The 16227-nt window shown below is 37.9% G+C and overlaps 1 protein-coding gene across 4 annotated transcripts in view; it reads left to right on the top strand.

The window, feature by feature from the left end:
• LOC124615480 overlaps positions 1 to 16227 on the top strand; it is a 107437-nt gene that overhangs the window by 50145 nt on the left and 41065 nt on the right. For 3 of the 4 annotated variants that reach the window (XM_047143407.1, XM_047143404.1, XM_047143408.1), the window contains exons 6-9: positions 2710 to 2924; positions 9415 to 9568; positions 14947 to 15106; positions 15195 to 15391. In XM_047143407.1, coding sequence (XP_046999363.1) covers positions 2710 to 2924; positions 9415 to 9568; positions 14947 to 15106; positions 15195 to 15391 — 726 coding nt within the window. The remainder of the gene's footprint in view (positions 1 to 2709; positions 2925 to 9414; positions 9569 to 14946; positions 15107 to 15194; positions 15392 to 16227) is intronic. The other variant, XM_047143405.1, reaches the window with a different exon arrangement.

Genomic DNA, 16227 nt, shown 5'->3' with positions numbered 1-16227 from the left:
GTTACTGCTCTGCATTTAAACTCATGGTAATGTTTAACTTGTGTTGTGGAAAATTTTCCACATAATTTGTTGTAGTAGTATATGCTTTGCTTTCCTAAAAGGTAACATATAGTTAATAGATATGTGGGCTCTGTTATCATAGAAACTGATTTTTTGGCTGTGGGATATTAATTAGTGATATTGTTTTATTTTGTGTTTAGTGAAAGCCTAAACATCATAAATATATTTCTTTTTAAATGATGCATGTTTCTACATTCTATATCATTCTGGAGCACCTGTGGGAATATACTTATCCTCAAGGTAATATCAGTAATGTGAGCATCGACAATAATAATTTTATGCATTAGTGATATATCTTCACTAACATATTTTTCTTCAATAATGTTCATTTTTTGCAGTAACCCATTTACCAGATAGTTAGAAACATAAACATTTTAATTTGGTTACATTTATATACTCTCCAAAATAACTTGTGGAAATGGAAGTCTTAGAATTTTCATAAAAAAATAAATAAATAAATAAATAGAGAGAGAGAAAGAGTGTCTATCTTAATCCTCATTTGATCTTGTACTGATTGATCTGTGCTACTTCTTTCCTTTTGGGGGAATTTACCTATTGTTTTATTTTTTTGGGTTTCTGTGTTACTCAAGAAGTTCTGTAGTCAAAACTTAGTTTGCCAGTTCTTTATACCTATCTAATATATTATGTCATTATTTTGGTTTGTGTGATTTGGGCAAAGAAGCATTCACTGGAAAATGGCAGTTACTCATGGGAATTTGCAGCAGAATGCCAAGTGATAGAAAGTTTTTGTTAATAACATTTTATTATTTATGGCAACCTTGTACATATTTGCACTTTAGTAATATACTTTCACTAAACTGTTAAACATATTCCATAGCATCTTATCACAAGTGTAAATTGCTACATATCATTTGAAAGACAGTTGTACTGTTTGTCAGAAATTCATTAAAAATTGTCAATGTTGCTAAACTCTGTAACTATCATTTTGTGCTGTGTATCAATGCTATGGTTTACAGTATCAATATATGTTGTTTTTGTAAATGATTTCTCAATTTCTAGCATGTAGTAGCTTGCTTGGACTAATTTTTATATGGTAATTCATTTGGCCTTGGATCTTGTTATCCATACTTCAAAAACTTGTTTTTTAGCTGGAGTTAAAATGCTTTCACGTATTCTGCCATGTCCTTTTATAGTTCATTGGTGCATCTGAAGAGACATTGAGTGATGATCTCTGTAAAACTAACGAATTGAGAAGTGTATCATTTTAGCTTGAGTTGTTCATGTGCAACTTGGGGTCTTCCATGTGATACTACTCACTGTGTCATCCATACTTAATTAGTACCGTTTAGTATTGCTGGGATAATGACATATAAATACAGTAAAGAATGAATATTGATAAATTTGAAATATGAGTGATCAAAAATGTAATAGTACCTAAAGCTGGTTGTTTTACAAATTTAGAAAAACATGCCTGTGAGAGGTAAGATGCCCATGTGTTTCGAAATGAGAATGATTATTTTCAACAAATGGAAATGCTGCACAAAAAGAATACTGGTATAACATTTCATGTACTGAGATAAAGATACTTTTTTTGCATCCATTCGTGTAAAGTATGTCTTCCAGACAATTTGATTATCGGTTTCTCCCTCTTGAGATTTAGACCATTCCTTCTGCAATGAATGAAAATTATATACAATGATTTGTTAATGTACATTTACCTTTTTGTGCATATTTATTGTAGTTTGGACTAGGGCTAATGTGACAACCAGTTAATTTGTGGAAAAGGAAGAACATGATAGTATCTGTGTGCTGGTGAAAAGCTGTTGTTAAGCGAACTGATATTTGTTTCAACAATTGCCAAGTTTTAGTTACAAGATATGAAAGGAAACAATACCTAATGAAGGTGGTGTATTATATTAACATTAATATGTTCCGTTATTAGCTACATGACATATATTATATAACTGCAGAAATTTCTATCGAAATCAATGTGTTTCTATTTGTGCTAGATGTCAGGTTGTTGTACTAAACGATGTATATTCTCTTTGCGTCTATTACTTTCAATTCAGTTGTAATTACCTGACAGTGGAAGACATAATTTATTGTTCTTTGTAACAGTAATGTAGGTTAACACATTTTATTTGGTTGGTGGTTTCATTTGCTTCACATGTATGTGATGATATTTGATTAACAGTGAGCAGTTTTCTGTCTGATAGAAATAGAGAATTGTCAACAATTTTAATGTAGATGAAGCTTTTACTTTTTCAAGATATTTTGTTATTGAAACTCATAGCATAATTTATGATGGCACCAAGGTGATTTGAGTCACATTCAGTATTGCAGCTGTTAGTGATTGCATTCTAAGGAAGTGTGAACTGTAATTTTGGTACCAACCCCTTTTCTATCGTTATCATCAGCTTCGTGATGATGTAAATTACAGTGGTATGTTATGAAACATGAGTATAAGAGATAGAAAGGAATGGTTACAGTACAATCAGAATTTTTTCACTAAAGTTCAGATTATTTCTGCATTTTTAGTGAGCTGTATTATTGATCTTATTTTATAGTCGTACCAACAGTACAACTTTGTACATCTATTGAGTACATTCGGGGTGTGAAAATTGTGCAGATCATCCTTCGTAAGTTCTCATAAGAACTGAAATTTATATAAGTTTTTCTGTTACACAGATTTTCCTGACCATATCTTGCCAAGAAGATTTAGTCCTACAAATGATGTAACTGCTTTCCTTGATGACTCTGAGCAGTCTGTAGTACCAACTGATCTAGAAGTTGGATCAGTTGTGGAAGTGAGAGTTAAATTGAAGCCTCATTATGGTGTTATTCGATGGATTGGTACTGTAGCTGAGGATAAGAAAAGAAGAAAAATTGCTGGCATTGAAATGGTATGTTTTTAAAATTGAGAACCAGAAGCATTAATCACACACATTTTTTACTGTAACAGAAGTAACCTGTTTTTGACAGTATAATGTAATTGTATAGATAAAAAATCCACTGACCAAGTGGCGGCAAGGGAACACACATGTAGAAAATTTTTTTGCACATGCAAGCTCTCAGAGCCAGTGGCTTCTTCTTATGGCAGAAGGGTTGAAGGGGAAGGAAGAGGGGTGACTGAAAAGAACTGGAGAGGTTTAAGAACAGGAGTAGAGTTTGGAAAAGTCACCCAGAACCCCAGATCGGGGGAGACTTACCGGATGGGACAAGAAGGAAAGACTGGTTGTTGGGGGACTGCACTGGACAAGATTTGAAAACCTGAGATGTTACAGGTGAAAGACAGGGTAATATGCAAGACAGAGATTACTGCTAAAAAAAAAAGCTAAGTGCATTGTATGTAAAAGGGGGGGGGGGCGGCAGCAAAAAATAAACAGGTCAGAAAATGAAAGATGTAGAAAACTAAAATGTGGTGGAGAAAGGAGTAGGCACTGTGAAGAAATGCTGAGATGGAAGAAATTAATGTAAATGAAGGCCGGGTAAATGAAGGCCGGGTGGGTTGTGGGAACCCAGAACATGTTGTAGCACTAGTTCCCATTGCGGAGATCTGAGAGACTGGTGTCTTCGTGAAGAATCCAGATGGTATGCATGATGAAACAGGCACTGAGGTCACGGCTGTCATGTTGTAGAGCATGCTCTGCAACAGGATATTGTGTGTTGCTGGTATAAACCCTCTGCCTATGCCAATTCATCCTGACTGATAACAGTGTTTACATAAAAGCTAGTATATGACGTGTCATTTCACAGTTGTCTCTCTGTTTGATAGTATATGTGATTGGAGGGTGCTTAGGGCAAGTCTTACCATGGGAACAGTCACAGGGGTCCTTTTTTAAAACCTCAGGGCCCTCACAAGGACTGACACCTCAGTCCGTAGAACTTCTTACCCAACTCAAACCATGCACTTCTTCCTTTTACCTTCTTCCTAAAATCCACAAACCTTGTCATCCTAGCCATCCTATAATTACTGGTTTCAAAGCACCCGCCGGATGTATATCTGCTGTAGTTGATCAACACCTGCAACCCTTAATAGAAAGACTTCTCTCCTGTATTAAAATCAACAACCATTTCCTAGATTGTCTGAAATCCGTGCCCGTCTCACTCCCTCAACACACCGTTGATACCGCCTCCCTCTATACTGATCATTTCCTCAGTCAGTGCCTATCTGATTCCAAACCTGTGTAATGACCCACCAGCCTAGTTCAAAAGCAGGTTTCCTGGTCCATCACATGCAATCCTGGTACTGTTGATCCCTCCAAAACAAGAAGTTCGGAGCACACTACTTTTTGTTCGGTATTGTCTTGGTCTTGAACGTATTAATCAGCTACTTTCATGAGGCCATGACTTCCTAAAGTAATGCCCTGCGGTGACGTCCATTCTGTCTGAGATCTTGCCCACCACATCTAGAATAGCTTTTCGTTGCTCTCCTAATCACCACAATATCTTTGTCAGACCCTGTGCTCCTTCTCACCCATCTCCTTATCTGTGGCTCTCATGTTTTCAAATCTCGTCCAGTGCAGTCCCCAATAATGTTCTGGCGTACTGGGTGACTTCTCCGAACTCTGCCTTTTTCCGAAACCTCTCCAGTCCTTTTCCTTCACCCTTCTACCAGAAGGAGCCACCAGCACTGAAATTGTGCATATGTAAACTTTTTTTTTTTTTACGTGTGATGAGTAGATTTTTTTATCTGTCCAGTTACATTAGAATTTTTACTCTATGTGTTATCAATTATTATTAGTTACACTTTTCACCGAGCCTTGGTGATATAACTTTGTCTTTTAAATCAGAAACAAAGATCAAAATGGCAGTGTAAATTTGCAGCAAGTAGAGAATTTCTTAAAGATGTTCATGAGATACTTGGAATTAGCCTATGAAAATGCATGACATCTCCATCAAATAGTATCTGAGTGGTTTACCTGATCATCCCTGAAGGAATTAACTATTGGAAGAAACAGTTCTACTCCCGGAGGCATTAAATAAGTAACAGAAATAAAATGAATAAGAGATCTATTCATCGTCCATCTAAAAAGAAATTTGTTACACACATTTGCTTCAGGTGAAAATTTATGTTAATGGAAATTAATGAATACCCATTTTAAATGCCCCACAAATGGAATGGTAGGAGGCTATTATTGAATTTTTATTATAGATTTTAATTATCTGGAATGTGTTACTGAGCACTGTGGTCGAGATTGTTAAATTTCTATATTATATAACCATGGAAGTTTTCCACATAAATATTGAGTGTCGTCCAATTTTTAATTTTTATGAATTGTTTCCACATAAAATTTTTTTAAACTAATGATGATCATGCCTATAGTTTAGCTATCATCTAAAAGCAATTGTTACTCATGTCACATTAGGTAATTAAAAGAAAAATGTTCCTTTACCTACAAAGAAGCTGGAAAATTAAAAGCACATCCATAAAAATCCAATATAAGTGAAAAAAAATGTGGAGCATATTGATATTTAATTAGTGGTAGTTCCCACAAAGTTAATTATTTTTCAGAACAATTTATGTATTTAGGTCGTGAAGAAGCAAGATACATTATTTTTGTGCATGTTCATTTAATCATTACTCATTGCTGAAGTACTTGCAGCTGAAGGTAAATGCAATTCCTTACAAATTAAAACTGTTGCAAACAAGAAAATGAAATCGTACACAGTCTTCTTCTCTGGCTGTTGAGGCAGGCCTGAACTGCTTTTCTTATCTGGCTGTTGAGACAGGCCTGAACTGCTTTTTCAGAAATGTGTTGCATTTGAAATATTGGTGCACAGGTAGAGTTTTTATTTTCTAATAGCTTTATCTCTGCGGAGATGTTAGATACAGTTTAGTGTTGAATGATGTTTTGCAGTTGCACAACAGTGATTCGCTCCCATTCAGAAGGACCAGTGCAAAATGTCATTGTGGCCACTCTTAGTTGTGTTTGTTGTGATTTAAAAAAAAAAAAAAAAAAAAAAAAAAAAAAAAAAAAAAAAAAAAAAAAAAAAAAAAAAATACTAAGCTGGTCTGTTTGTCACAGTCTAGTTCATCTTCCATGGTTGTGCTCATGGTTAATGTGTGTGAAGTTTTGTTTTCACCCAGACAAGTTTCAGCAATTTTGTGCTAGCTTTAGTGGGTTTATTTGTTTATTTTCATTCTGCGAAGTTGTTATATGTTAACCTCTAAAGAAACTTTTTGTACAAAATTTTTATATTTGGAAAATGGACGATTACTGTCCAATGTTATATGTCAGTTTTCCTTACAGCAGAGAACTGAGATATATGTATCAGTGAGTTGAGGCATTCTATATTGTTCATTTATGATATGTATAAAGGTTCTTGTTTGATGATAAATGTCAAAATAGAGTTGATGTGTGCATTTGTTTATATGAAGGTATTGATTTTTTATGCTGGTAGCTTGAGATCTACTATGTACGCTAGTGGCCATTAAAATTGCTACACCAAGAAGAAATGCAAATGATAATCGGGTATTCATTGGACAAATATATTATACTAGAACTGACATGTAATTACCTTTTCACACAATTTGGGTGCATAGATTCTGAGATATCAGTACCCAGAACCACCACCTCTGGCTGTAATAACAGCCTTGATACGCCTGGGCATTGAGTCAAACAGAGCTTGGATGGCGTGTGCAGATACTGCTGCCCATGCAGCTTCAACACGATACCGCAGTTTATCAAGAGTAGTGACTGGTGTATTGTGACGAGCCAGTTGCTCAGCCACCACTGACCAGATGTTTTCAGTTGGTGAGAGAACTGGAGAATGTGCTGGCCAGGGCAGCAGTCGAACATTTTCTGTATCCAGAAAGGCCCGTACAGGACCTGCAACATGCGGTCGTGCATTATCCTGCTGAAATGTAGTGTTTCGCAGGGATCGAATGAAGGGTAGAACCACGGGTCGTAACACATCTGAAATGTAACGTCCCCTGTTCAAAGTGCCGTCAATGCGAACAAGAGGTGATCTGACATGTAACCAATGGCACCCCATACCATCACGCCAGGTGATACGCCAGTATGGTGATGACGAATACACGCTTCCAATGTGCGTTCACAGAGATGTCGCCAAACATGGATGCGTCCATCATGCTGCTGTAAACGGAACCTGGATTCATCCGAAAAAATAACGTTTTGCCATTCGTGCACCCAGGTTCGTCGTTGAGTACACCATCGCAGGCGTTCCTGTCTGTGATGCAGTGTCAAGGGTAACCGCAGCCATGGTATCCGAGCTGATAGTCCATGCTGCTGCAAACGTCGTTGAGCTGTTCGTGCAGATGGTTGTTGTCTTGCAAACATCCCCATCTGGTGACTCAGGGATCGAGACGTGGCTGCACGATCCATTTCAGCCATGCGGATAAGATGCCTGTCATCTTGACCGCTAGTGATACGAGGCCATTGGGATCCAGCACGGCGTTCCGTATTACCCTCTTGAACCCACCAATTACATATTCTGCTAACATCAATAGATCTCGACCAACGCGAGCAACAATGTCGTAATACGCTAAACCGCAATTGCGATGGGCTACAATCCAACCTTTATCAAAGTCAGAAACGTGATGGTATGCGTTTCTCCTCCTTACACGAGGCATCACAACAACGTTTCATCAGGCAACGCCGGTCATCTGCTGTTTGTGTATGGGAAATCGGTTGGAAACTTTCCTCATGTCAGCATGTTGTGGGTGTCGCCACCGGTGCCAACCTTGTGTGAATGCTCTGAAAAGCTAAACATTTGCATATCACAGCATCTTCTTCCTGTCGGTTAAATTTTGCGTCTGTAGCATGTCATCTTCATGGTGTAGCAATTTTAATGGCCAGTAGTGTAATTTACAGCTTGTCATCTGCAAACAACAGAACATTTTTTATTCTACGTTGGTTATGCGTTTCTGACTGAAAATGGGTAGATATTGGGTTATTTAGCATGTTACTTACAGTTTTTGGTGTTGTTGTTTTTTTTCCTTTGTTCATGTCGCGGTAAAACACCCATTTCTTCTGCTGTTGTCATTAAACATGCATTTTCTATTGGTTGTATACCCTGTTGTCAAGTACTCTTACTTACTAGTCTCCTTATTTGTTGACCTGAAGAATGGATATGCAGAGAATTTGCGTTTCTTCCAACATGTTGTTGTCATCTTCTTGTGGCTTGTGCACATTTTCTCCCTCTCTCTGTCTCTAATGAGTTTCGCTCTTTATTTTTGAGATATTAACTGCAAACTGACAATCTGACTGCTGGTTTCATACATAGATTAACTTGCAGGAAACATGTTTCTATATAGGCTAGGAACATAAACGCTCCTAGCAAATATGTGTTATTTAGAGGTCGTGGGTGACAAAGAGAGAAAATTGTTTTAGTGTGGTGGGACAGAATCTCTTTCTTCACCTTGTGAAAAAATAACTTGAAAGTGAATGCAAAAGGTAATGCGAATAAAATAGTTTTGGAGGTTTAGATGTGTCACAAATGACATTAAAAAAATTCTTCTATACAGAGAGCTGGCCGTTTTCACGAATTGGACTGTGGACAGTAGTAGTGAAATTCCTCCCCATTTCTTCTGTCTATAGCTAACTCCACATGGCTTTGTTTGTGGTATTTTCTTGTCAGCGGTAGATATGGCCTTTAAATAATAAAAGTTCCATTTTGTTCTTGTTTTGTAGAAATTTCACTCAGCATCTCGTTTTTTCACATTACTGCCATTACACCATTATTATCTTCATTGTATTCATATTTGTCAACACCTAAATTCTCACTTTTAGATAGTTCATTATCTGTTCTGATTAATTTACGTTATACAGCTGTTCACATTTTGCATCACTCAGCCTTCTCTTATTAATAGCGTTATATGAGTAAACAGGCCACGGATAACAGTGACCAAAAGTGGGCAACCTACAAAGAGACTGGAACTGCTACTGATGCAGTTAAAAAAAAATTAACTAAATTTTTGAGTGTGTAGAAATAAACAAGCAGGGGACTGCTTGTTAATGATGAGCTGTTAAGTTCATGTTTGAGCAGAACTTTTTGCTCCCTATACCAAACTGGTGATACCTCAAAGGTCTCATTTTTTTCACCAAAAAATATGCCTTTTTTATGAGATGCAGACAAACTACAAATGAGGTGACAAAAATTGCAGGAACCATTTAACACTGATTTTGAGAAAGGTTTGCTCATTTTTTTCACCAGCAGCCAACATGTAAACCAAGTGATAACAAATTTGTATTAATTTATCATAAAATGTATATGGAGCCTTTAACTGGATTGAGTTTACAAGTGTTAAATTTGCAAACCTTTTTGAAGTGTTCGTACTTTTATCTTGACTATGTTATTGTTTGTGAATTTGTTTCAAAGTGAAGACATTGGTAGTGTTAACTGGGATTTTGTCATCATGTGTTACAGGAAGAAGACCATGTTGGTTATTCAGATGGAAGTTTCAATGGCCGCAGATACTTTCAGTGTAGACCAGGAAAGGCTATGTTTGTGCCACTGAATAGTTGTCAGAAAGATGGGAGGTTTCAGGAACCACATGTGTCAGTTGACTCGAGAATAAAAAGTAAGTTCTGTTGTTAAGTTCATTCAACATTTCAGGAAATTCTTGAAATCACTGAAACGGAAAGGCTAGACAGTACGTCCCTTCATCTCTTTAGGTGCTGCTCTCAGTACTGCTGATAATGACACTTAAAATAGAAAATGTTCTTGTAGCATTGAAAACAATAACATATTTCTTCATGGACAAATGACTATTGGTCTGGGGAGGTAGGAAGGGGGGAGGGAAGACCACTCGGCCCCTATGGTATGGGGGACCAACATGTTACAAATATGGAGTATACTTCCTAGGAGGCATATCAGTGATGTGGCTTCTTGTAGAATCAATCTTTGGAGTTGATGATGGAAAAGGTAATTGACGTGTCAGTTAAAATGTGTACTTGGAACAATTTTATTTGTATGCAATACATCCATTTCTTAATATTTGTGTCACCTCGTCTATAGATGGTCAGTTACGACAACTTCCTTTCCATATCCAGCTAGTCACACTGAATGGCTTGTACTACCTGTTCATTGAATTTGTTATTGAGGCCTCTGAACTCAATGTTTGACTAAGGCAATGAGTATGATTCTGATAACCTATGTGTAGCATCACATTCTATGTTGCGATACTTAATGTTGACAGTAGCAAAACTTGGTTTCAACTTTAAGAAGCAGTAGAATCTGGTGATACAGATAGTTGATAGTGTGGAGAAAGTCAGCCACATTTTGGGTTTGGTTTATTAATTGTAAATACACTGTTACTAGTTTTAAACTTATACATTGATCCTCAGACAGCTTTTCTCAGAACACACAGTACTTTGGTTTACAGGTGAGTTATTGTAGGATAAATAAAAATTCACAATTTCAAAACTGATGAAGATTGTACTACAGTCTCGTGTTAGAATGCTACTTGGATGAAATTGATCACCTGGAACATTTGTTTTCGGCCCCCCCCCCCCCCCCCCCCCCCCCCCCCGTTTTGTTTTTCAAAGAATAACACTTATGTTATTGTTGCTGTCCATTTTTTCACATACACTCATTGCTATTCACTTAGATTCAAATTCATACACGTTTTATAGGTGAATAAGGTTTTGATTCTCTTAAATCAGATGAAAACAAATACGGAGTAGTTAACAAGGTAAATGAATGTGTCAAATACTGTGATACAGCTGAATGATATGGTACTTTAGAAAAAGGTGTATAATACTTCAAAGTTAAATTCAAGTAGGTACTTAAATGTAAGGCATTGGAATGAGAAAAAATTAATTGGAATTTAGGGATTTACAACATTACTGACTTACTTTTTATAGCTTTGATATAAAATGTGGTTATGAAAGTGTGTAAGATCTCAAGTACAGCTGAAATAGTACTCTCAGAACTATTCTACAAATTTATTATATATCTGATGCCATAAAACTTATTGACTGTACTGTCATTTCCTAACTTGGTTTGCAAACCCCCAGGGGGTTCGGGTTCACCAGAACTCTCTTTTTTTTTTTTTTTTCCCCCTCTCCCCATAATGGTAGGTTTCAGGGTTACGCCTATTACTGTTTCCATAGATTCTGCTGTTAATAAAAAAATGTTCCTTGTTACATAGTGTAACATAGGGAATTTATCATGTTATTACAACAATAAATTAATATTTACCACAAATGCCTGATTTACAATTGTGTAACAACACTAGGAATGCATTTGATTTTGTTACAATGTAAATTTAGTCTTCCAGCTTCTTTGTGCTCTAACAATACTAACAACAGTACCATGATCCCACTAATGTATGGTTACATGGCAGGCAAGCCTTCGGTTTTCAACAGCCTACTTCTTCTGCCCTTATGGCAAATTCAGTAAGTTGTCAGTTGTAGATCAGAATTGTTTCCGTTCATATTAAAATGAATAATTGGTTGAAAAGTGGAAGTTTGGAAGGAAAACAGGGTTTAACAAAATCAAAAGTTAGTGTCGTGTCAATAGGTCATTCTGCTTATAGGGATGTGTGTCAACCTAACAAAAGTGAACTGGGTGTAAAGGAAAGTAAGTACAAACATAATTACATTAGGTTTGGAGTTTCGCCTATAGGTGAGAAGTGCTGTTAAAGACCATAGTGTGTTGTTTGTTGTGACATTCTTGGTAACACTATTCTGAAACCTTCTCTACTCGAACACCATTGATGAAGTAAACACCCCACATATATAAACAAATGTGCTGTCTTTTCTTTACATGAAAAGCTAATGAGTGCACCTGGTGTTCTTCCCTGTCCCTTGCTGCCATTTCCCTAATGGGTACCATTATAGGCCATACAGTTGAACTGCCGAAAATTATTACATCTCTATCCTTTTGTGTATGCCTCCTCTTGACATAGGCCAAAGCTCTTGAATAGTGAAAATCGAAACAGACAACTATATTGTACTCCAAACGTCGTTTATTCAAAACCTACTACCAGTTTCTATGCAAGAATGTCTCATTTTCAGGCTTCAAGTGTAATCTACCGTGAACGTACAAACCACAATGACAAAGGGCTACGAAGTCTTCAAATGGAAACAGTACAACCTAGTAAGCATGTAATGACAGCATGTGCATCCAATAAAGTCGAGTGTAGCGAGGCCAGAATCAACTGGATTCCGTAACAAGCCCATCAATGGTCAGACGACAACTAAGATTATGCTTTTTCACGATGAAATTGGTAGCATGTTTCGAATAAACGTTTGAATTGCAATACAGCTGCTGGTTTCAATTTTCATTATTCAAGTACTTAATGTCTAGTTGCTATCCCACTGTCCTCAATGGATTACAAGGACAAAACAGGTTTCCCAAATTTGGTGCAGTGAATTCCAGGGCTCAGTTTCACTTTCAGTGAAAGACAGCACCTCAAACTTGTAAGTTAGGGGGATTGGTATAACATCCTGAGTCCTCCCTGGTCCCCATCTACCTTCTACAGGACATGTAGATCTACCATTGACATTCCAGTCACAGTCAAGTGGACAAGTACTTTCTGCAGAGGAGACATATCCACAGGAGAGAATAGTAGTTGAGTTATCTTTGGTGCCACAAGTACATGACTCTTGGGAGCTCTTCCAATACACCAATTTGCAGTATCTGCCAAGCGTTTTGTAGTCATGGCAATTTCCAGCTGCTTAAGAACATAAACTAACTCATCCGATGTTCAAGAACAACATTCACAGCGGGCCTCCATTGTGGCTGGTGCAATGTATTCCAGGACGGTGAAAAAATTCTTTAGTTAATCCTGCTGACTATCTTTCAATCTGTTGAGCTAAAAACTACTAGTTCCCAATAAGAATTGAAGCAAATAACCCAAAATGAGATTTCTGTTACGGCAATTGAAAAACCTTTATTAAAAATTAATAGTTTCCTAATACCCTGTGATGTTATATATAGTTGTTAACAAACTCAAAAATAAAGTTAATTTAGGATAAATTGCTTCAATATCTGCTACAGTAACAGCAACACAGTGAAAAACTTGAAAATGCAAAATGTTGCTGATCATACCTGGTAAATCACTTGTATGTGTTGAGGATATTGGAAGTCCTGTTACAATACATTGGGGCACACCCATTGTTACACTTATTTCTGCTAAACATTCACTGTCCAGTACAACATACTGGCTTCTATTAGTCAAATCTTCTTTGAAGCAGTCACTGGTCAGCAAAGGCACTGGATATGTTTGTATTTTTATTAGTAGTCTACCTTGTGGTACAAAGTCAAATGCCTTTTGGACACCTAGGAAGATACAATCTTCCTGTTCATCTGCAACTGCATTTGAAAAATACCATTTATGAATAAAGCAACTATGTATCACTTGAGTAAAACACTACGGTTGCAGGTTCAAATCCTGCCTCGGGCATGGATGTGTGTGATGTCCTTAGGTTAGTTAGGTTTAATTAGTTCTAAGTTCTAGGCGACTGATGATTTCAGAAGTTTAAGTCGCATAGTGCTCAAAGCCATTTGAACTTAAAAGAAGGAGCAGTGTTTTATAACAGCATCATATGAGTTTTGTTTTAACAGTTAAATGAGCAATTTTTTATTCTCGAGTCAGAAACACAAATTTACGGTAGCCATATGAGATAAATCTTGGTGCAGGATGTAGGGCACAAAGGGCACTGAAGCATGTGGCTTGTGGTTTGTCCTTGTCCACAATCACAGGACATATCTTCTGTTATGAAGCCCAATCTCTTGAGGTTGTCTCTGGATCGTCCAACTCCTGATCGTAATCTGTTTAATGATTTCCACACCAGCCACCTTTCATTGTGCCCAGGTGGTGGTTGATCAGCTTCTGGCATCCATCCGTGCAGGTGAGGCATCGTCTTCTTCCATAACTCCAGCCTTACCTTCTCTGGTGAAATGGTGAGCTTCTCGGATGTCCTTGGGAAGCTCTTTCAGGAGCTCAGCCATTGCTGTGGTGGATTATGTCTGTGCAGTGGATCGGTGCTGTTATGTTTCACTTTCAGTCTCTCCTTGTTGGCAGCACTGCTCTGCGTACCCATGGTGGCACTATTCCAGTCAGGTAGTAGAGCCTATCAGTTGGAATAGATCTTAGCAATCTTTGATCAACCTGCAGGTTTCATTGAGAGCAATGTCTACTTGTCTGGCATGAGATGACCTATACCAGACTGGGGAATCGTATTTGGCGTAGAAAAGCACAGTGCCATAGCAGAAGAGCGAATAGTTTGTGGATGTGAGCCCCACTGTGTCCCAGATAGTTTGCGAATTAGGTTTGTTCGAGTGGAGATTTTCATTTTGGTGTTCTTGCAGTGAGTTTCGAAAGTCAAAGTTCTGTCGAGAGTGACTCCCAAGTATTTAGGGGTGTGATGATGCTAGAGTTGGATGCCTGACCAATATGTAGCTCACGATTAACTTCCCTGTTCCTTAATTGAAAGGCACACACTTGTGTCTTCGAAGGGTTTGATCTGAATTGGTTCTGAATATTGTAGTTTGACAGTGTTCTAATTGCAGTTGTCAAGTTTCTTTCCACTGTTTCAAAGCATGAACTCTTCGTAGCAAGGGCTAGGTCATCTGCATATAAGAATCTCCTTGCGCCCGAGGTCAATAGTTGGTCATTGGTATGATTGGTGAAGAGAAGTGGAGCCAAGACACTTCCCTGAGGTAGACCATTTTTCTGAACTCTCCAGTGACTGTGGTATCCTTGAAATTCAACAAAAAACCTGCTGTTTTGGAGGAGGGTGCTGATTAGTCTGATGTGGGCGTTCTTGATCATATTGTTTAAATTTGCGTGGAGTAACCGATGATGGACAGTATCGTACCCTGCTGTGAGATCCATGAAGACCACACCCATTATGTGTTGGGCAATTGTGTGTTACATTTCCATGCACAGTATTGTGTCTGTTCTCATTTGTGTTGCTGGAATTTTATAAAGTGATGTATGTGTTACAGGCTTTGGTCAGATTGATTGCCCTGTTATCCCTGGAGTTGTCCCACCACTAAGGTGGAAGGGCGATACAGAGTCATTTTGTGGCAAGTTCAGGGGCATCCAGGGTCATCATAATTCGTGCTACTTAGATGCTACTCTTTTCAGTATGTTTACTTTTACCAGGTATGAATTTCTTCACTATTTAACTTGGTTACTTCGCACGCTTATTTATTCCGTAATACACTAGATCATGTCTGAATTTTTTTTCCAGCGCCTTTGACAGTCTGTTGTTCAGACCTCCAACAGAGAATGATATCAAACAGTATGATGAAGTGCAGCGAGTTTTGAGGGAAGAAATCGTTAATCCCCTGCGGCAGAATCTCTATGTAAGAGCCGACAGAGTAATGAAGTTGCGGACTTTGCTTGAGAATTTAAGTTCAGTTACAGGGTTAACAAGTGAAGAGAAAGGTATGATGTTAATGTGTCTCCTCTTTTTTTGCTAACAACTACAATACTAAATGCTACGTAGATTTTTTTATTGGATGTAGATCTGCTTTGCACAACTCTGTATTGTGCCTCCTTTTCCTAACACATCTTGACAGAATGCCTATGCTTTTATTTCATTTCCATTTACATTACAAGCCATCTTCTGTCATTCTCCTTAATTAGTTTCTTATTTCATACTCCTAATACTTGTACTGTTTTGAACTGTTAATTTTTCTGTGCTGTCTGTGCTATATATTGAAAGTGTTGGTTTTCACCAGATAGAGTTCAGTTGTTTGAGATTGGTGGGCTTGGGGGAGGCAACTAGCGAAAATTGAGGTCTGGAGAATTACAGGAACAAAGCCACATACTCCACACCCACCTCCACCCTACCCCAAGTCCCTTACTTATCTTGCCCTCCACCTACATCCTCTTTCTATTATCTCCTCTTCCTCACTTTTGTCATTCTCTCCCAATCCCATCCTCCAAATCATTGCATTTCACCATTGTGTAATGAACAAATTCACCAGTGTTGGGGCCATGTTGCGTTCTTGTCCCGTGCCCCTGCTGCCTCCCTTGTAGCAATCACAACTATCAGCCATCCCCTTACCCAATCCTCCTCCTCCTCCCCCCCACCCCCACCCCCCAGCAAAGCATTTCTGAGAAAGAAATCTGTTGACATCTGATATAAATTAAAGTATTGTTTGGAATTTAGCCTTACATGAAAGTGAAACTTGGATGATAGACAGTTTGGGCAAGAAGGGGTTTGAAGCTTTTGAAATGTATTGTTACAGTATGATGCTGAAGATTAGATGGGTAGG

The sequence above is a fragment of the Schistocerca americana genome, chromosome 5 (assembly GCF_021461395.2).
Source record: "Schistocerca americana isolate TAMUIC-IGC-003095 chromosome 5, iqSchAmer2.1, whole genome shotgun sequence".
Lineage (NCBI taxonomy): Eukaryota > Metazoa > Arthropoda > Insecta > Orthoptera > Acrididae > Schistocerca > Schistocerca americana.
This window is presented reverse-complemented; position numbering and strand designations above follow the sequence as displayed.